At 51.0% G+C, this 23,161-nt stretch overlaps 9 protein-coding genes across 9 annotated transcripts; 5 read left to right on the top strand and 4 right to left on the bottom strand.

The window, feature by feature from the left end:
- Positions 1–408: 408 nt before the first annotated feature.
- GT037_007261 (alpha-ketoglutarate dependent xanthine dioxygenase) lies at positions 409–1,773 on the top strand (the record flags this gene model as incomplete). Its single annotated transcript, XM_038932308.1, has 4 exons — positions 409–474; positions 533–754; positions 823–1,371; positions 1,420–1,773. The coding sequence occupies 4 exons, from the start codon at positions 409–411 to the stop codon at positions 1,771–1,773; spliced, it is 1,191 nt and encodes a 396-aa protein (XP_038784796.1).
- Positions 1,774–3,166: 1,393 nt separating this feature from the next.
- On the bottom strand, positions 3,167–6,501 carry GT037_007260 (uncharacterized protein; the record flags this gene model as incomplete). Its single annotated transcript, XM_038932307.1, has 5 exons — positions 3,167–3,571; positions 3,623–3,834; positions 4,499–4,932; positions 4,978–6,003; positions 6,059–6,501. The coding sequence occupies 5 exons, from the start codon at positions 6,499–6,501 to the stop codon at positions 3,167–3,169; spliced, it is 2,520 nt and encodes an 839-aa protein (XP_038784795.1).
- Positions 6,502–7,047: 546 nt separating this feature from the next.
- GT037_007259 (aldehyde dehydrogenase x mitochondrial precursor) lies at positions 7,048–8,580 on the bottom strand (the record flags this gene model as incomplete). Its single annotated transcript, XM_038932306.1, has 2 exons — positions 7,048–8,163; positions 8,233–8,580. The coding sequence occupies 2 exons, from the start codon at positions 8,578–8,580 to the stop codon at positions 7,048–7,050; spliced, it is 1,464 nt and encodes a 487-aa protein (XP_038784794.1).
- A 919-nt stretch (positions 8,581–9,499) lies between these two features.
- On the top strand, positions 9,500–10,405 carry GT037_007258 (uncharacterized protein; the record flags this gene model as incomplete). Its single annotated transcript, XM_038932305.1, has 1 exon — positions 9,500–10,405. The coding sequence occupies one exon, from the start codon at positions 9,500–9,502 to the stop codon at positions 10,403–10,405; it is 906 nt and encodes a 301-aa protein (XP_038784793.1).
- Positions 10,406–10,451: 46 nt separating this feature from the next.
- GT037_007257 (uncharacterized protein) lies at positions 10,452–11,395 on the bottom strand (the record flags this gene model as incomplete). Its single annotated transcript, XM_038932304.1, has 3 exons — positions 10,452–10,878; positions 10,929–11,277; positions 11,329–11,395. The coding sequence occupies 3 exons, from the start codon at positions 11,393–11,395 to the stop codon at positions 10,452–10,454; spliced, it is 843 nt and encodes a 280-aa protein (XP_038784792.1).
- A 352-nt stretch (positions 11,396–11,747) lies between these two features.
- GT037_007256 (acetyl-synthetase-like protein) lies at positions 11,748–13,569 on the top strand (the record flags this gene model as incomplete). Its single annotated transcript, XM_038932303.1, has 4 exons — positions 11,748–12,063; positions 12,112–12,871; positions 12,931–13,168; positions 13,228–13,569. The coding sequence occupies 4 exons, from the start codon at positions 11,748–11,750 to the stop codon at positions 13,567–13,569; spliced, it is 1,656 nt and encodes a 551-aa protein (XP_038784791.1).
- Positions 13,570–14,402: 833 nt separating this feature from the next.
- Positions 14,403–16,323, top strand: GT037_007255 (fad nad-binding domain-containing protein; the record flags this gene model as incomplete). Its single annotated transcript, XM_038932302.1, has 3 exons — positions 14,403–14,946; positions 14,994–16,048; positions 16,144–16,323. The coding sequence occupies 3 exons, from the start codon at positions 14,403–14,405 to the stop codon at positions 16,321–16,323; spliced, it is 1,779 nt and encodes a 592-aa protein (XP_038784790.1).
- Positions 16,324–17,708: 1,385 nt separating this feature from the next.
- Positions 17,709–20,629, top strand: GT037_007254 (uncharacterized protein; the record flags this gene model as incomplete). The annotated part of the gene is made up of 5 exons (XM_038932301.1): positions 17,709–17,885; positions 17,934–18,022; positions 18,071–18,982; positions 19,032–19,701; positions 19,757–20,629. The coding sequence occupies 5 exons, from the start codon at positions 17,709–17,711 to the stop codon at positions 20,627–20,629; spliced, it is 2,721 nt and encodes a 906-aa protein (XP_038784789.1).
- Positions 20,630–20,631: 2 nt separating this feature from the next.
- GT037_007253 (mg2+ transporter zinc transport protein) lies at positions 20,632–22,807 on the bottom strand (the record flags this gene model as incomplete). Its single annotated transcript, XM_038932300.1, has 2 exons — positions 20,632–21,150; positions 21,209–22,807. The coding sequence occupies 2 exons, from the start codon at positions 22,805–22,807 to the stop codon at positions 20,632–20,634; spliced, it is 2,118 nt and encodes a 705-aa protein (XP_038784788.1).
- Between the last annotated feature and the right edge of the window lie 354 nt (positions 22,808–23,161).

Genomic DNA, 23,161 nt, shown 5'->3' with positions numbered 1-23,161 from the left:
AGACAGAGCGACTGTAGGCACGGAATGCAGTCCCATGATACTCTCCCCGGACATGGGCCGATGGGTTCATGAGCGTCATCCGACGAGACGGAAGTAACGGCTGATAGAGATGACTGTTCTATCATTATGATTAACGACAAAGTTTCTCGAAATGCACCTAATCGCCGCGATGTCCAGGCTGTGTGCAGGTAACAGGCTTCGGCATGTTTTGGTCTCCATCGGACCCCGACCTCCACTTGCCAAATTCGTCTGCGAAACTCCCCGAACCTGTGCATAAGGCTCTACAACGCGAAGCCAAGGTTCCACATAAGTCGATAACTATCTTATTATCTGTCAATCCCAGAGTTACGAGCCACTTTCCGTACGCGCAAGACTTGACTTATACAACTGTCCCTTATTCTGGACACTATGGCGAGCAGCTTCAACATCGAGCCTCTGGCCCATCCTGAAGGGAAGACATGCAAAGTACGATTCGTGAGCCCTGTACAACACAACTAATATGTATAATCCATGCTTACGATACTTTGCTTAGTTTGGAGCTGTCATTACAGGTCTTGATCTGAACAACTTTACTGGAGAGATAGTGGCCGAGTTGGAGAAAGCGATCTGGGAGCATAAACTCGTAATAATCAAACGTCAACATGATCTCAAACCGAAGCGTGCCTGGGAACTGCTCCAAGCGCTCGATCCAGAAATGATAATTGAGGATGACGACAGATTGATGGATTTGTTCCACCCTCACCAGTGGTTCAGGGTAAGTCAACAGCAGAATGAAACATGAACTTCACAGCAGGTTGTAGCAAAGCGCTAACATCTATCAAGGACTCCTTCCAGGCTATCAAGGTTCCTGATGCGGGTTTGTTTTACTTTATCGGAAAAGGCCCCCAAAACGACCCACGCTACGGCAAACCAGGCCTAGACATGGGTGACGCTAGTGTAAGCCATTACTACAGCGTACCGCTCTCGGACGAGGACTTTGAAGCTGGACGTACCCGTTTCCACGTGTGGTACATGAACGGAATGTATTGGCGACACGACCTTACGAAGTTTACCATCCTCCGACCGATCAAGTTCCCTACAGAAGGCCTGGACAAGCAGACTGTAGAATGGGCAGATGGCTCAGGTATGACTATGGAAGTGAAGCCGGGACGTCAGGCGTTTTTGGACGTTGAACAACTGTACGACATGCTAAGTGACGAGGAAAAGAGAATGGCCGACCACAGTTGGGCTGAGTACAGCATCTTGCCATTTGAGAATCTCAAGGACTGCCATTATGCTCCGAACGGCCTAGGCGTGGTATCTGAGGGTAGGGAGCAGCCAGAAGAAGAGCTGCTAAAGTTGGGAGGGGCAAGAAAGGAATGGCAAAAGAAGGTATGTTGATACTTGAAGCTGCTTCTATCAAACACTAATGACGTGTAGTACCCGATGGTCTGGGTTAACCCCGTTACCGGCAAGAAGTCATTCATGTGTATACAGCACTTGATTCGTCGATTATTTATCCGCAATGGTCCAGATGAGACTGCGAAGGTCATCGATGATCTGGGCGAAGTAAGGAAGTTTTTGGATAACATTTACACCAGAATTATCCGGCCTGAGCATATCTGGGTAGGCCCAGAGGACGAGCAGGACTTGGTTATCTTTGGGAGTCAAGGTCTGCTTCATTCGAACATCGACTATCCTGCTAGTTGGGGTGTTAGAACGATACACCAGGCCTTCATGCCTACAAAAAAGCCACCTGTAGGGCCAGTGCCGATTCCAGAGTTTCCGAAATAATGGAGAATCTGGCCCAGCCAAAGGTGGCCTGCCTCACTAGCGCTCGTGGAATTTGACTTGGAGTCGCAATGCAATAGAAACACGATTATATCTGTCATTCTATGTACACGAAGTTATAAGTACAATTAGCGATTAGTCCTGCTGCTTTTTTGGCAACCCCAACATGCGTTTTGGGTAGGTGTGAAACAGTTCCAGATCTCGCGGCGCCTATCGCACGTTTGATGTCCTCCACATCAGCAAATCGCCCATTTGGGTCAGGTACAACTCGTTCTTTCCTGGCCAAACTATCGTGAGTCTCACGGCTTAGTGTTACAAGCTGTTAAGTTCAGTCACCGACTGCGTGGAACAGGTATTCATATACGTATGCAGCGTAGTGGATCTTGTGAAGACAAAACAGTGCAAATATTCCAATCTCTTGAGAAGCTCTAGTACCTCTACCACCCCAGGTAAACACCGCTCAATAGGGCTGGAGCCCAGTTGGTGAACCCTCGATGATATTTTATTAACGTGCGCGAGCGCACAATGCACGACAGTAAGCGTCTAAACGACCCTGGCCAAGAGTTAACCTACGCTTTCACTAATTTACCTTTAGTACCTTAGCAGTCTGTAGGCATTTATGACGTTGAGTTCATTTTCTAGTAGCTCCAAACCGACCTGGCGCTCTAATCTGCACAAACTAACACTCCCATTTCCTCCTTATCCTCCTGTATGGCTTGTCCATTCATCATATCATCTATGTAGCACTCGCCGACAAAGTGCCACATTCCTGGCTTTTGTTGTCGCAGTACATATAGCGTATCACCACCAAACAAAACGAAAACCGCGTCTCCTGGTCTAGCACCTGGAGGCGCAAGACCTAGTTGCCTACTCGTTGTTCTGCACATGCGCCTACCATTATGCACTTGTATCTGCAGATACTCCGTCATATACCTGCATAGGTTTTCCGCGCCTGTTCGATCTTTGGGCGGAACCCTCGAACGGTCTTCATCCGACGAGTCGATACGAGCTTCTCGTGAAAGTGTGTCGCCGAAAACAGTACGCCACCAAATATTCAAAGCGGCGAAATTGGCAGCATTGGATGCGGTTGCCCAGCGCTCAAGTCGGTGTTGCTCGGATCTCGCAGTTCGCTGCTTGAGCGGCGCTTTCATATCTCTGAATCCTCCGATGGCGACTCAGTCTTCCGGCCAAATGGTGTCGCCATGGTCAAAATTGGCCAAGCTGCCGATTGTGCCGATTTCAGTGACGTATAGCCCTCGTGCGCGAAGAGTGACGTTTTCCTTCTCCAGGCAGAACTCTATCTTCTGCTTCGTCTCGCCGGCTGCTTGGTAAAATGTATCCCAAATGAGGCGTTGTGGCTGAGATGGGTTTGCGAGAGGGATTGGCCGGACAAATCTCATTCGATAAGAAAAGTCAATACACCAACGGGGTATGCTGTGCTGGTTGGGGAAGATTGAACTATTTTGCGCATAGTTCCCCCATACCCAGGATAAGAAATCAATTTGCCGCTCCGGTGTTGGACGATCTCGACGATTTTGAGGAACAGGTCCCGTGGTGAGAGACTGTAGTCGACGGGCAAGATTGGGATATCGAAGAGACCAATGATACCGTAAACGTAGTCGAGGGAATTGGACACGAGAGGCCCATTGCAGATCTGAGATTGCAGTAACGGCTGGAATTCTTCCGCAGTCAAAGGAACTAGAGGCGGTAGGTGACCCATATTATAGACGTTGTTCGGAATGGCGTCGAATTTCTGCATCATTGACCCTTCCCATTCGGCGTCGGGATGTAGCTCACGCCACTTTCAGACGACCTCAAAACGTATGTTGTCCCATTCTGAGAGAAAGCTCACAGCAATCTGCTGCTTACTAGAGCTATCACCAAACTTCAACAGCACATTCGGGTTAATAGCCGTCTCCTGCAGGATCCAGACTCTCGTCCAGTAAGGTTTATCGAGCAGTGAGATCAGAGACTTCCAAGCAGAAGTATAATTGTCATCCTCTAGATACGACTGGGAGTCCTCCTCTATCAGCTTTTGTAGAGGCGCGAACCCAATGCCGAAATCTGGTGACTGTCCTGATAAATTCTCGCGAAGTTGCCATGCAGCCGACGAGACATTGATCTTGTGGATGCACAACTTTTTAAACTGTCCTGCTCCGTCCAGGTCGACCTAATATGGAACTTGATCTTCGTCTCCTGCATCGCGCGCGAAATCACTAGTGATCAAGATACAGATAAGTTCGGCTCACAAATAACTGCAACTAGCAAGTGTATTTTGAATATCTACATGGCTTTTTTATTGACAGTGTTGTCTGCAGCGGGATGAGTCGTCAGTCTTCGATTGTCAAAGGTCGACATATCCCGCTTGTATTGGCAAGAAAGGACGGTTTGAGCACCCACTCTCCATAAACATTCTCCATATACGGGTCAAGCATTATCCAGGCTTTCCATTTCTGGAAAACCTTGAGGGCATGTCCCTTAGAGACACAAAACCACTGTCTATGGTATACTTTCCCTGTAGTCGCGGTGTTCCTCATTCGTGAGTACTTTCCTGGAAGTTTCGCAGCTGCTTCTTGGCGTGATTTACTACAGCCGGAACATTCTATACGTATCCTGTAGTTCTTGAGCTCCGTGAATATGAGTCGTTCCACTTGAGGCGCGAACGGCACTACCATTTTTGTCCCTTTATATAGCTCCTCGTCATACACATACTCCTTCCCACACGAACGGTTCAAGCCTCGTAAGAGTTCCTCGACGGCACGCCGACTAGCACCAATCTTTACGATTTGGGGAGAGTCTTCGCGCCAGAACATATATATTGACCCTTGCCGGGGGGGAATACTTTGTTGTATCATTGCACAAAGAGCAAAATCAACTGTGAAATCTCTGAAGCCGCGAGGTTGATACGGTTGGGCGCTGGCATTTTGTGACTGGATATGGACCATCTTGAAGCTTTCGATACCTTCATTGACACGTGAAGGTAGTGCAGCTTCGAGATGATTTGGCGATGATGTAGATGAGCTAGAAGACACATTTTCCGCCACCTCAAACGTATCTCGTTGCAATGATGTACTTGATGTGGCTTCGTGGACGCGGTTTGCGTTTGATAGCATGTCCAGAAGGTTAAACTTTTGCAAAGTCCAGCTCAAACCGCAGACGGTGCTTCTAGTGGTCAGTATGAGCTTACTCAAAAGACTTGAAACATACCATTGCGAAAGATCTTTCGTGTTCATGTCAGTCCTAATGTTTTCGCATCGAGGACATGCGACGCCTTCATCATCGTAACTGTCCAGCTGAATCGACATGGCTATCTTGGAGCCTGGACGGACAGCACTATCCCAGTTATCTTTGGTGAGAAACTCGTCGAAATGTTTCCGCCGAAATATGCGGAATTGTTCTAGAAGCACCTTTTGCTCGCCTGGAGCGTTCTCAAATTCGCATCGCAAGCGTGCCATGAATACCGCATAGTGTCGAAAATGTACGTATGGAAGATGTACTATGCGACCCAAAGCATCTTCAAACAGTATGCTGTCTGAGATGGGGATAGAGATGAGAAGAGGAAGTACTCGCAGAGTTCTGAGGATGTGCTGGATAACTGGCAGAGCGATGCACAGCTTCATTAACAGAGCATTTACTCCAGCTCCGAAGAAGCTCAGCATGGTCTGGATAGATTGCCGGATGGTACGTTGGGCACTCTGTATCATACCGTTGCTCTTTATTCCAAATAGTGGGTTTGCAGACTGAGGATTCATATCTCTCTTTTCGAGTCGCTGCAGTAGGCGGGTTTGTGCGGCGAGTTGATCTTCGACTCTCTGCATCGCGGTATTATCCTGGAACGATAACCTAGGATCGGCAGGTATGAACGGTCGGAACACTGGGCTCGGCATTGCCGTGTTCGGGGTCGTGCTTATTATTGATCGAGCTAGATGTTCTTCGACCTTAGAATCGAGTAGTTTGATCGATTCTAATACTTGCTGCGAGAGACCCGTGTCGAAACGACCCATATGATTCTCGATGTGTTTGCGGATAGTGTCCATTTGTGTATTGCGATCGTTTACAGCTTCTAGGCGCATGTCTTGGAGGGTTTGCGCGATGTTGTCCACAGTTGTCGTTGTAGCAAGAGAGCCGAATCGTGCATCGAGGTGGTTTTGAAAACTGTTCATCTCGGAGTTGAGCACGTCCAAGGGCTGCAGAGAGGTCTCAAGTGGAGATCCAGCTTTCTCTTGCCGTTCGCTAAAGGCAGTCACTTTTAGCCTGCTTCAGTCTTCACGGAACTTGTGGTACATACAAGTTGATTAGAAGCAATTGCATGTTGATCGCGTTAATCCAACCCCCCATGGCAGCATTAAGCTCTGATACCTCTTTCCTTATTTGAACACCCCATTTTACCTTGCGTGTAGCTCTTTTAGCCCGGTCGAAGATACGATCATTTTTCATACCGAGACTCCCAAGGCTGGGCTCCAAAGTCTTGATCTTTGAGAAAAACTTGTTGAGCGGGATGTGACATTGATGTCCAAGTAATTGTAACATTTCGAGCTGTTGAGGATCAACGTCTGCAGAGTAGGCACTTTGCACACTTCGCAGTAATCTCTCGAGGCCTTGTAGCTGACCAATAGTCTGATTGTACTGCGAGCTCGCACCATCCGTTTCGCGTAAAGCTGTGCTGATCTCATGAACCAGGTGGATTGCCGCCATAAAATCACCCGCAGAGAATCCGAACGGAACGGCCATGATCCAGATAGAGATGAGTATATTGGTGTGATGACGACGGAATGACGATAAGAATGTAGAAGCGATATGAATTGTAGGTGACTAGTCTTAGAAGTTAGCATACACCTGGAACCAATAATTGCCCTCATACTTTGATGTTATATGAAATGAAAGGAGGCCTGGAGGCGATGCGCGAGGCTGACAGCTCCGTGACTGTGCCACAATCGTGCATCGAGCGCACGGGCACGGTACAGCGGCTCATATCTTGCTTTTTTGTTTCGGACAGCGACCCCCTGCATGAACACGAGATTATCTAGGTAGTCAGCCCTAAGGTGCGAGTTATCAACGATGATGAATCGCTGCGTTCTTGTTGTGTTTGCGCACTATCACTCATTAGTTGCAGGCCACGAAATTCGATTACTTCTTGGCTTTGCTTTGCGCCACTATAGTGGAAGGAAACGATAGAGCCGACGCGCAGTCAGCCTTCCAAGTGCGGCTGAACAAAAATGACGTATTGTAGATACCTTCTAAGTTGTACCTTACACCCGAGTCCCCAGATTTCCCCACTCAGTAATTCATATTAATCATAATAGTCTTCGGCTCCGTGAACGCCCTCAGCGCATGAACTCCACACTCCCTCCCCAGCCCACTCTCCTTGCTACCTCCAAACGGCGTCATAGTGAACATCAAACTCACGCAATTGACACCGACCATACCGCTATCAAAGTCACTCGCCACCCTCAGCGCCTTATTAATATCCTGCGTAAACACACCAGCCATTAGCCCAAAGTTTGTGTTGTTAGCTAGCGCCATAATCTCCTCTTCAGTCTTGAAAGACTTGACGACAGAAACAGGACCGAAAATCTCTTCGCAGTGAATCTCCGATGTGGGATCCACATCGGTGAAGACGGTGGGCTCGAGGTAGTACCCAGATGTACCGATGCGTTTGCCGCCTACAGCAAGCGTACCTTGACCGTTCTGACCGCGCTCGATGAAACCCTGTACGCGCTCAAACTGCGCTTTATCAACCAAAGGCCCGATATTCGTAGATGTCTCATCCGGGTCGCCAATCTCCTTTGTCTTGTCCTTCATGGCTTGTTTGTACTTTTCGATAAAGGCGTCGTAGATGCCTTCTTGGACGTAGACACGGCTGGCTGCGAAGCAGACTTGGCCTGTGTTTGCGGTGATGGCATTGGCAGTCCATGTCACTGCGTTATCGAGGTTGCAATCATCGAAGACGACAGCGGGGGACTTGCCTCCTAGCTCGAGAGTAACGCGCTTGAGGTTGGACTTTGCAGCCATTTCTTGGATCTTTTTTCCGGTCGCAATGGAGCCGGTGAAGCTTACTTTGCGGATGCGCATGTGGCTTGCGATTAGGGCGCCGGTACTTCCATCGCCAGTGAGGATTTGGAAGACACCAGGTGGGAAACCGGCTTCCTTGATGAGTGTGCCGAGGGCTAGAGATGAGAAGGGTGTCTTTTCCGAGGGCTTCAGAATGAAGCAGTTTCCTGTTGCAAGAGCTGGTGCGGCTTTAAGACCGATGGTGCCGATGGGTCCATTCCAGGGGACGATGCCGGCTGTGACACCGAGGGGCTCGTTGCGAACGATCTTGAGGAAACCATCTTCCTGTGGCCATGACTCACCGCCAAACTTGTCGATGAATCCAGCATTGTATCTGAAGACCTGAGGTCGGTTAGTGACCACTTTCAGAGTCTGAAGTTGAACCAGAAGCCTGGCAAGGGTCATACATACTTCAGCGCAAAGTCCAATCTCAAAAGCACCAAATGCCGCCGGAGCACCCAGTGAGATTCGTGATAATTGTGCAATACCATCTGCATTCTTCTCAATGAGATCTGCAAACTTGTTCAGAATGCCCCGGCGCTGGTTCGCGCTCATCTTCTTCCATGCTGGGAACGCCTTTTCCGCAGCATCAACTGCGGCATCCACATCCTGTTCACCTGCCAGAGGGCAGTCGTCTGCGAGCAGCTCCCCGTTCTTAGGGTTGTGCAGTGTGAGCTTCTTAGGTGACTTTGAGTCGACATACTCATTGTTGATGAATATCTGCTTAGGCAGGCTCTTCGCTGAGTATTGCAAAGTCATGATGGGCGAGGTAAGAGAGAGGGTGGTCGGCGGGAGAAGCAAACAGAATTGCGAACAAGAAACAATAAGGAACGGGAGGGGTATATTGGATTTGTATCGAGGATGGTGCTGGCATATGCAGCGTTGGCTAAGTAATCTCACCTCTTCACTAAAGCAGTCATCTTAACTATAATGGCAAGAGCCAACCCCAGTGGTACGCAGGCCGGTGGCGGCAGAGCTCGGAAGAACAATCGCATGTGTAACGTTGCATGAGGAGAAGTCAGCTTGGCGGCAATGTGTGGTGTCGAGTGATGAGGTCCGGTAACTAGCGCTCGCGGTTTGTTTTCCGCGTCGCTGGCGCTCATGCGTGTCGATTCATTTTCCCCACCTTCCCCGCAGCAACCCGCGTCATGCTTCAATTCTACCCTGGCGAAGATGACCGCCATTATACTGAATCATGCCAGCGACAGGTATGTGTTCGACGAGAGTCATGTAAGAAGTAGGGGACCTGGGATTGCATAACAACAAATACGAGGGTGGGTCATATCACGGTTGTTTATGGAACAAGAGTAAAGTAGATTCAGGTACGTACTGTTCCTTTAGCATCAGAAAGCGATATATGTCTCGAAACGCTTTAAACAGCATACAATCATCCAGTCACTGGGTATAGCCAGCTCGGAAGATGCTTTCCTTCTGATCATGCGGAGAAAGAGCACACGGGATGTATTCGCGCTTTCCTGATGCGAGCCGTCATCGTGCTACTTACCTAGATAGAAGCTTTCTCCTGGCAGTATTCACGATGATGAGAATGAAATTGATTCTTCAAGATCCGAAAACTATACTTGTGCTTTACAAACCCTCAGTCTTCTAAAGCATCTGACAACCTAACTTCCCTTCTCCACGTCCAAGCCTTTGTTCAACAAGTAAACACCTCTTCAACATGCCCACAAAAGTCGCCCTAATCACCGGGGGAGCATCAGGCATGGGACTGGCTGTCGCAACTGCCCTCTCAAAGCGCACTCACGAAGACTGGTCCATCCATCTCATTGACCTCAATGCTGCAGCCGGCAAAACCGCAACCACGACGCTAAAAAACACACACTTCCACCAAACAAACGTCACAGACTACACGTCCCTCGTCTCCGCCTTCGAAGCAACCTACAACACATCCCAGCGTCTAGACTTTGTCTACGCAAACGCCGGCATCGTCGAACGCGACAACTTCTACCAGCAACACAATCTAGACGGTCCACCACCACCTCCGCCAAACCAACTAAGTGTAGATATCAATTTGAAAGCCGTGATAAACACTTCGTACCTCGCTCTCCACTACTTCCGCAAGACGATAGCAAAGCACGGAAGGCAGAATGTAGATCCCGTGCTGGTAATGACAGCATCGTGCGGCGGTCTGTACCCCTCGGAGTTCTGCCCAATGTACAGTGCGAGTAAAGCCGGCGTCGTTCAATTCAACCGCGCCATCACCGTTGCATATCACCACGAAGGGGTGCGGACGTTTGCTACGTGTCCCGGGACGATCAACACGGGATTGTTGAGCCAGGAGGAGTGGAAGAGTTTCCCGGTGGAGTACTTTACGCCTATGGAGACTTTGGTTGATGGTGTAGTGAGACTGGTGGATGGAGGCGAGATGGTAGATGCAAAGGGTGTGAAGAAGAGCAAGGAGGAGAACTGGGGGTTGACGGTGGAGGTAAACGGCAACAACTTGTATCTCAGCAACGGACCGGAGTTTTGCGATGAGAATATGAAGGAGATGATGAAGAATACTAGCATGGCGAAGCAGTTGGCTAGAATTGAAGGAGGCAAGCAGAATGGGACGGACGGCGCTTGAGTTGTATGTAGGTTTGGATTACGCGTCGAACGAGATTCAGGTAGTCTTATAGCTTGGAATGGCGTCCTGATGCGAGCCTCATACCCCCATCCACAGCTATATCCTCGCCATTGATGTAAGCTCCAGCCGGACTGGACAGAAACACCATGACGCCAGCAATATCTTCAGGCTCGCCCAGTCGCTTCCGCGGGTTATTCTCCTCCAACTCTTCCTGCCCGCCCAGCATCTCAATCAAGCCGTTTGCCAATTTGGACGGGAAGAAGCCAGGGGCCACGGTATTAGTCGTGATGTTCCTGGGCCCGAGCTCGACGGCGAGTTGGCGGGAGAGGTGGTGGGCTGCTGCTTTGGAGATGCTATACATGATTGTGCCGTGCTCGCCGACGTGGGGCACGGTTGTGCCTGCCGTGGAGGAGACGATGATTATGCGAGAGGGCGATTGACGGGTGCCGGCGCGTTGGAGAAGGGGCGCGAAGCTGTTGGTGTCAGAAACCAGCTGTGTAGTCGTCTCAATGGGGATGCTTACAGTCGCGCCAGATTGAAGACGCCGCGGACGTTGAGGTCCAGCACCTTCTTGCTCGACCAGTCTGGTGTCGGGTCGAAAGGGCCTCCCCACGTCGCTCCAGCGTTGCACACCAGAATGTCTAGCTTGTTGTCCGTCTCCTGCACCTTCTTCACCAGTCTCTCAATGTCCTCGGTGTCGGCGACGTTGGCAGCGATGCCGACTGCTGTGCCGGATACGGGCAGCTTATTGAGTTTCTCGACGGCCTGGTCAATGCCCTGCTCTCCTTCATTCTTGCGCGCAGAGATGAAGACTCTCTTTGCGCCAGCGAGCAGGAATGCCGTCGCAGTATGGAGGCCGAGACCCCTCGAGCCTAGTGACGAGGGTTAGAACGCGCTGGTCTTGTTTCCGTGGCATTGCTTACCTCCAGTGACCAGCGCGACCTTGCCGTCGAGGCTGAACATGCGGTTGAAGTCTTTTAGTTCCGACATGATAGTCAATCTCTGATTCGACTGAGCAGAAGTCGAAATGGCAAACGAGAAGCAATTCCGCAATGCGCCATGTTGACGGATTATCTGGGGTAAGTGGGTGTCGTGGGGAGCTCGGAGTGTGGAGTTCGATATCCTCGGAAGCGGCGCGTCGCGTCAGTGCACCCCCGCGGATACCTCGTCTGCCCGGCTGTAGCATCGACGCCTCTTCCATGACGGATCCTCACTATAAGCTACTCTTCCACAATGAAGACACTGGCATCTTTCGCTGTCTGGCTTCAAGGCTATCACGGTTGTCTCGCGTCTTTTCCGTACTCCGACTGAGCCTCAGCATTCTCTCTACCACATCGCAGCAATGCCCTTCCCATCACCCTTCCCTACTCTTGACATTCCCAAATGTAATCTGCTAGAGTATTTGTTCCCTCAGGGAGCAGTTCCTTCCGACACACCAATTTGGATTGATTCCAAGGATACAGACCAGCACCTCACACCACGATCGTTGCTACAATGGTCGAAACGGCTGGCGTTGGGTTTGGATCGCATTGGGAGCAAGCCGGGCGAAGTGGTCATGATCTTCACTCCAAATCACATCTTCGTTCCCGTGGCCTACCTTGGGATCGTGGGGTCCAAGCGAATCTTCAGCGGCGCAAACCCAGCATACACGGTCTCTGGTAAGATGATCTTGCAAGTGCAGCAGACGCTGTGCTAACAACATCCAGAGATGATACATCAAGTTGCAAATACAGAAGCAAAGTTTATCCTCGCGCATCCAACATTGATCAAAGCAGCCGTAGCAGCAGCCAAGGGCGCAGGCCTTCCAGAAGGACGTGTCTACCTCTTCTCAGACGAGCCCTGCGCACCGGTCGAAGGCTGCAAAGACTGGAGAGACATGTTGCCATCTCCGGCGGAAAGCAAAGGATACCGCTTCCCGACGTTGTCTGCGAATGAAGCAGCAACAACCACAGCTACAGTCAACTACTCTTCCGGCACTACCGGGCTGCCCAAGGGTGTCGAAGTAAGCCATTACAACCTCATCGCGAACCTGGAACAAACCATCTTCACGCGGTATCTTAACAAGCCATGGAACGCAGATACACGGCCTCGGGAGACATGGATTGGCTTTCTACCTTTGTACCACGCATATGGCCAGCTTTACACCATCGCCATGGCCCAGAAGCTCCAGATACCCTGCTTCATCATGAAGAAGTTTGAATATGAAGAGTTCCTGCGGGTGATTCAGATGCATAAAGTCACACACCTGCAAGTCGCGCCGCCAATCATGGTCATGCTCAGCAAGAGGCCGGAGACGTCCAAGTATGACCTGAGTAGTGTGACGGATATCTTGTGCGGTGCTGCACCATTATCAAAAGAGCTCCAGAACGAGATCAGCAAGAAGCTGCAGTGTGAGATCGTGCAGGGTTGGGGCATGACGGAAGTCACCTGTGGAGCCATACATGTGCCAGGAGGTACCGTAGACGAGTAAGTTTGATCTCCGCTGATTGTCTGCTGCCTTTCGTTCGCTGCTAATACCCTGGAAGCTCTGGAAGTGTTGGTCAGCTGGACCCAAATTGCGAATGCATGCTTCTTGACGACGATGGCAACGAAGTCCCCGAAGGACAACCAGGCGAACTTCACGTCCGCGGTCCCAATATATGTCTCGGCTACTGGCGCAATCCAACCGCAACTAAAGAGTCCATATCGCCAGATGGATGGCTCAAGTCCGGTGATGTTGCCGTGGTAAAGAATGGATGGTTTTGGATAGTCGATCGGAAGAAGGTGAACGCCTCTCACCTGCTTACGTCTCTCAACCACATAGCCTGCTGACACTTTCCCAGGAACTCATCAAAGTGAACGCTCTCCAAGTCGCACCCGCAGAACTTGAAGCCGTGCTCCTCGAGTTCGACCCTGTTGCCGACGCAGCTGCCGTTGGTATCACGCTTGATGGTCAAGAATGGCCGAGGGCTTATGTGGCACTCAAGGACGAGTACAAGGGCAAGACTAAGGCGGAGGATATTCATGCGCATATGAAGATCAAGGTTGCGAAACACAAACAGCTTGTTGGTGGAATCACGTTTGTGGATGAGGTGCCCAAGTTGCAGAGTGGGAAGATTATGAGGAAGGTTGTTAAGGAGTGGGCGAAAAGGGATGCTGAGAAGATGGGTAAAGCTAGGTTGTAGACAGCGCCCATATGTTCAATTGAGAGATCAATTGCATCTGTACATGCTTCCATTGGCAGTACTAAGTTAGTTCGTTCGACTTCCAGATACAACGTGGACTTGATCAAGCAGACAATCAAAGTAATCGTGGAAAGGTCCACCAGGCCGGAGCACAAAGATGTGATGCAAAAGACTTTTCAACACTTCATCATGAGATCTCAGGTTTGGACGGAATGTTGCATGAATCAAGCCGCCGACTACGGATTGCTTTCATGACATCGATGTTATTGCCGAACACCCCCGTCTTCACCGTTCCAAAAAGAGACAAGTGAGGTCTTGGCAACTACACCTTGGTGTGGTTCGTGCCTGAATGGCCCCGCGTAACATCATCCGCAACCCCTCAGTAGATGCGCACCCTCGATGCCCACCATGGCGCATCGAACTGTCACCGTAGTCATGAATCTCGGCCTGGCTAACCCTGGGATGCAGCCACATTGCGCGCGAACTTAGGGGCTGTCTCGTACTGGTCGCGGCGCCTGCAAACAGGCCTATTGTATCCCGCATGACAGCAACCAACCGGCGTGCAAGGAGATGTACAGTGTATGAAGACACCCGAGGCGCGGCTAAACACTGCAGAATTGTTGGATTGCCACGACATGGTGGTACGACTGCATAGCCTCTTTGTTTATGTTGATGGTGCTGCGTCTTTAAACCTCATCTGCTGGATTTGAGGCTTCATCTCCGTACACCACTCGCGCCATTGTTCTCTTCCCTAATTCAATCACTCCATGCAACCACGGGTACCCCCTACGATAGATCCAGAAGCTTGCCGGCCAGTTTCACCAATCGCGACAATGGGGGGTTCTGAGATGCCAAACGGTCTCAACACCAATGGCTACGGTCACAACTACGACTACCCGCCATCGCACATTGACGGGCCCTACAGGATCCTCGATCAATATCATTCCAAGCCGGCCAAGCTGCGGGTAGCATGTGTCGGCGCGGGTGCATCGGGGCTCTGTCTAGCCTACAAAATGGAGAAGATGCTCGAGCCTGGGTCTTGGGAGCTGACGCTGTACGAAAAGAATGCGCAATTTGGCGGAACTTGGTATGAGAATACGTATCCAGGTGTTGCGTGCGATATCCCATCGCATGATTATAACTTCACTTGGGACCCCAAGCCCGATTGGTCCACTTTCTTCGCATCGGGCAAGGAGATTCAGGGATACTTTGAAGACTTTGCGGAGAGACATGGAAGCAAAAAGTATATGCAGTTGAATAGCCGCATTGAGCAAGCAAATTGGAACGACGAAGATGGTTGTTACAGCCTTACTATAAGAAATCCGAAGACTGGTTCGATGAGGAAGGACTGGGCGCACGTCCTGGTGAACGGCTCAGGTAAGCCTTCAACATCTCACCTTTTCCATAGTGCTAATGGTTGGTAGGTATCCTGAACAACTGGAAGTGGCCGGATATCGAGGGCCTACATGACTTCAAGGGTCCTGTACTACACTCTGCATGCTGGGACCACAGCGTTGACTTCACAAACAAAACCGCGGCCGTCATCGGTGTTGGTTCGACGAGCGTGCAGATCGTGCCTTCACTCCAAAAGATTGTAAAAGGGCTAGAAGTCTACATGCGGAGTCCGACGTGGATATCGCCTCCTTTTGGTGCTGGCGCACTCAACGATGATCTACAAAAAGGACAAGACGTCGACCCAGGACAAAGGCAGTATACCTTCACCGAAGCGGATATCAAAAAGTTCAAGGAAGACCCCGAGTACCACCTGGAATTCCGAAAGAAAATCGAAGCAGAGATCAACAGCTTATTCGGAATGTACCAGCAGAACTCTGAACTTCAGAATCAGTTCAAGGATGTCATTACCAAGGAGATGCATCGTCGCATGGGCCCTGGCCACGAGAAGCTCAAAGAATTCATCATTCCCAAATGGTCTGTTGGCTGCCGGCGCATCTCGCCCGGCGACGGTTTCCTCGAAGCTCTAGTGCAAGACAACGTGACACCAGTCTTCGACGGCATCGAACGCGTAGTACCCGAAGGTATCAAAACGCGCGACGGAAAGATCCACAAACTTGACGCTATCGTCTGCGCGACGGGTTTCCAGGTCGCCTTTCAACCCGCCTTTACTGTCCGCAACGGCTCCAATTTATCCATCAAGGAAGACTGGACCGACGGCCCTAACCTCTACATGGGTGTCTCCGCGCCGCGCTTCCCAAACTTCTATACCATTGTTGGCCCTGGTGCGACCTGGAGTAACGGCACACTTATACCGAGTATTGAGACAACGGTCGAGTATAGCATCAAGTGCATGAAGAAGATGCAGACTGAAGGGATTAAAGCTATGAGCGTAAAGCAGGACGCTCTAGATGAGATATATGCGCATTTCGACGAATTCCACAAGACAACTGTGTGGCAAGAAGAATGCAGGAGTTGGTTCAAGAATGGGCAGATTAAGAATAGGATTTACCTGTGGCCTGGCGCTGTAAGTAGTTTTCCGCCGCGCATCCCCGCCGTCTTTGCGCGTAACCCCTATCAACCCCGCATTGGAGCGACGCATGGCTGACAAGAATGGTTTAGACTATACATTTCCTCAAATCTATCAAGACACCACGCTGGGAAGACTACGACTACGTATACCGGTACAAGAACCGATTTGCTTTCCTGGGCAATGGCGACGTGAAGGCGACGAAGATGAGGGATATGCACGGTTTGAGTCCGTATATTCGGAACTACGACCATGAGTGGGATGTCGACTGAGCCGCTGGGAAGGGGACATGCAATACGTTTCTTTGGTTCTTTTGTGGTGGGCTGGTGGCTGGGGCTGAGAAGACACGTCTCGATGGATCAGGCGTCCCGTCGGTTATTGGAGCTAGTTCTGGGCCCTGGTTTCGGGCTGTTTCTTTTCGATTGGCATCCGAGCGTGCTGGGCGTTTTCCATCAGCGTTCACAGCTTAGCTATTTGACGAACTACTTCCCTTGAACTCTTATTGCATTGCTCATACATCTGTTGCCGGGCATCACTATGGCTGCCAATTTTCTTGCAAGGCATCAGCGAGCATCAGTGACGTCGCGGCTCCAGTGGTATCAAGAACCCCTCAGTTCCGCACGGCGTCCGACGAAGTTCGCAAAGAAGCCCGATGTGCATAACAAGCTATAGTCACTATGGCTAGCCCAACAAAAACCCTGGATTGCATATTTCGGATGCTCGCTTCCTTGTCCCAGCAAAAGCGCCAAGAGGCAAACATCACGATGATAACTAGGTTGCTAGCTCCCCGAGACTCCGCCTCGCCAATCGCAAGCTTCAACCCCGCTCATCGCGACATGTTTCGACTCATGCTTCCCCAGATTTCTGCTTCGCTCCGCATCAACACGAATCGCAATTCCCGACTACCGCCATGTAGGTACGACGCTACAGTGTGCCATGGCTTGCAATTGGGCCTTGGATGAATGCAGAGCAGCCCCAGACTGAGCACAGATGCGAACTTCTGACGCCACTGGTCCATGTGACAATGGGCTCGAGGCGACGAAGCGACTTGTCGTGCCCTACCAAGTGACCCGCAATACGCTCCTACGTCAGCTGTAGGCTTCTCCGCAAAGATCGGCTCAATGCCGGTTAACGAAGATGTGGAGGGAGGGCAAAAAAGAACCCTGCAGTAGATTTGCCCTCCAGCAGGCAGGTGTTCTCGATTCTGCAGGCTCTCGCTATTCGTGGACCACGACTCGCCGGATCAGGGTTCAGGTCGTTTCGAGCACGTCGAGCCGGCGCCATTGCTAGCTACATGTCCTTTCGTTGCCTGCTTTCGCGAAGAAATTTGCAAGCTGCCAAACGTGGGCGCATAGCATGAAAACTGCCTAGTACAGTGCAACTGCGGGGCCCCACCTCCACGGGTCGAACGCCTGATTCTCTCCAACAGCTGGCGGTGGACATTTAGCACTAGGCTGGACCTGGATCGCTTCATGTTTGCGGACGTCGGAGTTTAGGCTTGAGAGCCGTCTTCTCTGGCGGATTTACGACTTTCCTTCACGCAACGTTCACAACACTGCGCGATACACCGGTATCTTCTCCTAGCCATTCTCAGCCTGTGAGACAGTAACCTTCATCCATCGTTTGAGCAACAAAGCCGATGGCCAGTGAGAGTAGAATGACAGCTGAAGATAAGATGAGCGAACAGCATTCAGATCCACAGGAACCTGCTCCCAAAGCTGGCAGCAAGCAGGAGCAAGGTACGTCGGAGAAAGGATCATCAAAAGGGAAGTCTTCGAAACCTCGACACAGGGCGTCTGTCGCTTGCGCCTCGTGCCGCGACCGCCGGATACGTGTATGTCTGCCCTAGCTATCTCCAAGATGTGTTCTGACGACTTCGCAGTGTGTGGTACCTCCGGGCGAGACGGAATGCACACAGTGTAAGAGATCAGGTGTGGAATGCATCATCAAGAATGACGACGAACGGAGACGGTTTGTAGTGTGATTCCGCGAGCTTGCATCGAGCTGACAAATCGATAGACCGATCTCGAGGGCGTATATGTGCTCTCTCACTGATCGAGTAGCACTATTAGAGACGATGCTGAAAGAACGAGGTGAGGAGTTGCCACCAGCGAATCACCCACCCAAGACGCGCCATAATCCTCAACCCGACGAAGACGGCGCATCTCCCAGCCGCAAAACTGGTGATAACCAAGTGGCCAACGACGAAAACAACTCCAGCCCAAGTAGCCAATGTAGTCCTCAAGACGACTATCCTGTATTCGAACAGCACGAGATGAACACGAATAGCCCCGGTTTCTCAAACGGCGACGCAGAGAGCGCTGGCTCGCCGTCCATGCTGCCACCTCCGAAGAAGGATGGCATGGTCAACCGTCTGCTCTCCACGCGCGGTCATCTCAGCTTCGATCAACTCAATGGCCGCCTTCGGTACTTTGGCCCAACAACAAATTGCCACGTGCATTCCGAATCTATCAACCCGTTTGGCGCAACCCAAGAGATGAACGAGCAAGCTCGACGCGCAGACAAGATCATCCGGTCCCTTCCACTTGAAACATATGATTACCTCATGGATCTATTTTGGCAATGCTATAATCCTGTTATCCATGTCTTACACCAGGATGCCTTCAATGAAGATCGCGAGAATGGCCGAACACAATTCTACTCTGGATTCCTGCATGTTTGCGTTTTGGCCATGGGTTACCGCTTTGCGAATAAAGAGAGGCTCGACATAAGAAGAATTGGTCTGCCAGGTATGGAAAGTACACTGCATCGCGAAGCAAAGTACATGCTTGATCATGAGCTAGAGCGACCAGGTGGAATACCCAGCGTCGTTGCCTTGTTGTTGTTGGGCGACCTCGAGTGTGGTGTCGGTAGAGATAATCTGGGGTGGATGTACGGCGGGATGGCCGTTCGACTTGCTTTCGACATTGGGTAAGTCTTCTTGAGAGGAAAATGAAGTGATGTATTGACCTTTGTCTAGTCTTCATCTTGATACAAGACTTTCCGGTCTGCCAGAGCGCGAAGTTGAGATCCGCCAAATGACGCTTTGGGCATGCGTCATATACGACAAGTACTGGGCACTTTTCCTGGGCCGTCCGACATCAATGAAACCTTCTGATCTCGAGATATATCACTTGACCAAGCAGTTTGAACGGCTTGGTACATGCCGTCCCGCCGGATTAGGGAAGAGCATGGAGACTATGATATACGAAGCACTTCTCGACCTCATGGAGCTTGCTGGCAAGATAACTGAGAACATGGATCCGCATCGCTCGCAGAACACTGCTTCTGACTCGCACACCGCCGTGGATCGAAACCAATATATGCGCATGGCTGCGCTGGATCGCGAATTCAGCAGTTGGTACGCTAGGTTGCCGGAGCAGTTGCGCTGGACGCCAGCTAATATTGCGACGGCTCCCTTCTCGTTTTTCTTGTTGCACCAGCAGTACCATGCTAGCTTGATCCTCCTCCACCGGCCGTTCGCGTTGTACGAAGACCAAGCAGGCAACGAGACTGGACCTGACGACCACTTCTCAGCGTTGAGCAGGACAGTATGCACCAAACATGCCATTCGCGTAGCCAGAATATACTGGCAACATCGCCAACGGTTCGACACGAAGCAGATATTTGTAACGGGTATGCAACACGCAGTATGTGTCACCACTATCCTCAATCCTCCCTACTTACTAACCGCATCTTCTCCAGGGCACAGCAGCAACAGCCCTCGTAGCAGCCCTAGCATTTATCAAAGACCCCACCTCCCGCGCCAACAACATGCAATATCTTGAATGCCTCACCGCCGCCCTATCAGACATGGCATCCACCTATCAGCCTGCAGAACGCATGTCAACCGTCCTCCGTGCCGTGATGGTCGAACTACGCGGTGGCCCAGAACCCCCTAACTCCACACACTTTAATCTATACAAGCCTGAATCCTCGACGGTCCCAGCGCGAAGAGGCAGCACAATAGACATGGATGCCGACAGCAGCCAACAATGGGCCAAGAAACGACAAACCAGCCGCGGCAGACCCCGAGCGGGTACCGGCGGAAACAGCAGGAAGACGAGGACGATGAGTATGAGCACTACCATGAGTATGCCGTCGTCTGATCACGGTCGACACGGCGGACTTAGTATCAAAGCTCCCCCGCCACCTCGCTTCGATGACCCGTCTGGCCAGAACAACGATGGGTATATCTTGGTGACGCCGCGGAGTGAACTTGGTAGTACGGGCTGGCCTAGCTTGTCCGAGCCTCCTGAGCTTTCTCACAACCTATCTACCCCTTCTACCACGTTGTCGTCGTCTCATGCCGCGAATCGCAATTCGGGCGCATGGATGGGTGCGGATTACGATCCGCAGGATCCGATAAACCAACTTGCCAATGCACATTTCCCCGAGCTGAGCGCGTTTGACGATCTTGGTACAAGTGGTGGTGGCGGTGGTGGTGGTGTCAATGGTGGGGGAATCGAAGGGGTCAATCTGGATTTCATGCCGTTGGGTGATGAGAATGACTGGAGTTTGCCGAAAGAATGGAGTGGTGGGGTGGACATGGATGGATTAGGTGCTTTTGATATGTAGTGCTAAGGCTCTCGAATATCAATGACTGCGTCTCTGCCTGTGCTCATAATCTTCTCTTTTTCTGTTTCTGACTTTTCGTCACTCGCAACAGTACCCATGCGCACCAGCCCGCTTTCCCGCCCCTCGCCCATTCTCTCCACCATGCGTTGGATGTGCGGATGACTAGGTGCAGGCCTCCCACTTGATCGCCTTCTTGACATGCCTGCCCCTATATTCATGCCGTCTCTGTCACCCAGTCGCAATCGCATGCCCGCTTCCGTCGACATGGTCCTGTTCACGCGCGTTGGCGGTGCCAGATCCGTGTCATCTGGAACTTTGGACTTGCTGTTCGGTCGAAGCCATCGCCATAGTTCTTTTGTCTTCTGTGCCCAGATAGCGTAGCCGTATTTGGTTGAGAGGAAACCGATGATGCTGAAGAAGGGTATGCAAATTGCTACCAGAACGATTGCGAATGGCCAGAACGGTGCTGGACTCTCTGGCATGTTCGTCATACCAAAGACGGACGTTACAAATGTAAGAGGCTATAGACGAATTAGTCGCACGTGAAAATTATGTCGTCTTTCGGCATTGCTAGCATACCATGAAGAATAGGTTGACGATGGTCAAAACCTTAATGTTGTATCCCTGGTGTACAGTAACGTCGGCCAGCTCAACAGACTTACGCGATTCCTGAATACTTGTACCCGAGAACAACTGCTCCTGCAACGTCGCAATTTCATGACGTCGTTCGTTGTTTTCCGCAATGATCGTTCGGAGCTCCTTCATCTCTCGTTCAAATTGGAGCCTAAGCGACCGCAGGCGGCGCTTCCAATGATCATTGCGCGGCGACTCCTCAAATAGTGGCCATAGCGTTTTGTTCTGGCCTTCCCAGATGTCATCCGTGAACGTGTCTTCGAAAGCGTCGATCATGGACTTGATGCTGTTGTTGACGTTACCCAACGTTTGGTGGGCGTAGAAATACCGGCGAATCCATGTAAAGTCCTTGTCCTCGAACAATCGCGCTTGTCGTAGCTCCTCACTGAACAAGAAGCCTAAAGGTGGTGTGACGAGGTCGGTGATGCGTTTATAGATCTCGTCAAATCTCTTCCTCGCATCCCGATATTCCGTCAGCAAGGCATGGAGAAACGCTTCCGCGCCGTTCAAGAACTTGTGGCCTGTCTCGAAAGTGTATGGGGTTCCACTCGCTGGTGTCGACTTCCAGTCTGGAAAACTCTCAAGTTGCAAGACCTGCCATGGCGACCACACGTCGTTCACCCATCCAAACTGTGTTTTCGCACGTCTTCCTCTGTTGCGGATCCGGCGTGGTTTGTCATCATATAGCACTAGCGCAACAACAGCACTGCATCGCGAAAGTGGTATGTGATGATCAGAATGGCCTGTGATCTTGTCCGCACGCTGCCATTGCATCGGCACGCAATCCTCTCCAATAATGGTATAATACTCAAAGTTGAAGAAGAATGTTCGCTGATGTTTAGGACTCTGATTGAAGGCCCGGAACATGTGCGCAGACGATGCTTCCGTTTCGACTAAGTGTTGAAATAGCTCGTCCATGTCGAAAGCATCATGCATTGTCAGATGCAGTGCACCGAACAGGATGGGTGAAGGTTCTCGCGCAATGGTGATACGTCCGACTACCTTCTCATCCGGTTGTTTTCCAATATCCCGTAGTGCATGCCAAATCTCTGTAGCTCGACTCATGTTGTTATCGGGACCGGCTACTTCAACCAGTTCTGGCAAACCGTTAGGCCCGACATTATACACCTGGAAATGTGAATAGTGGCTTCGGTCATCCGCTGGCCCAGGTCCCATATGGAAGAGATGAGGCTGTTTGGTAAGCTTCGCGGGATCGGAGATGATTGAAGAAAGAATCTCTCTGCCATGTTCAGTCCAGTCGTGAGTCTTCAAGTGTTCGCGTAGATGTTCATGGTCGAACGAGTGGGAAGGTAGCTCGTCTTGGACAAAATAGTCGTCTTCATCGTCGCTGCTGTCATCAGATAGTGTCGAGGTATCGGCAAAGATGGCATCGCCGCCATGTCGTGTGGATGTGCGACGGAGGTGTTGAGCCTCCGATGGTTTGAAAGTGTCGTTGGTTACTGATAAGCTCTTCAGTAGCGTGTCATGAGATCGCTGGAGCGACTCTAACTGCTTCCGAAGGTCGTCGAGCTCAGTCGTTGCCATCGGGTGTGCTCAAAGCCGTGTGATCCGACATGTAGGAGCTATACTCAAATTTGAACGTCGCAAAGCTTTCGGCTTATGTCGTGTAGGAATCTTAGAGTCGGCCCCCACACTAGCGTTGCTGCACGCCCAGCCTTTCCATTCAGCATTCGACATTCCCATCCAATCTCCATTTGCGCCAAGGTGGAGCTAGAGTGGAGTTAAGTCGAGAGGCGCGGTGGGAAGAGGGGCCATTGACCTAATGCGTGTACACCGGTGTGCGGTATGAACGAGTTGTGAAGAAGAAATGCACGAAGCCCGCTGGTAGCTTCGCTCACCGCCCTTTTCCGATTGGATGCCATCTTCATGATGCAACCC

This window comes from Alternaria burnsii (genome assembly GCF_013036055.1).
Source record: "Alternaria burnsii strain CBS107.38 chromosome Unknown 715, whole genome shotgun sequence".
NCBI lineage: Eukaryota > Fungi > Ascomycota > Dothideomycetes > Pleosporales > Pleosporaceae > Alternaria > Alternaria burnsii.
This window is presented reverse-complemented; position numbering and strand designations above follow the sequence as displayed.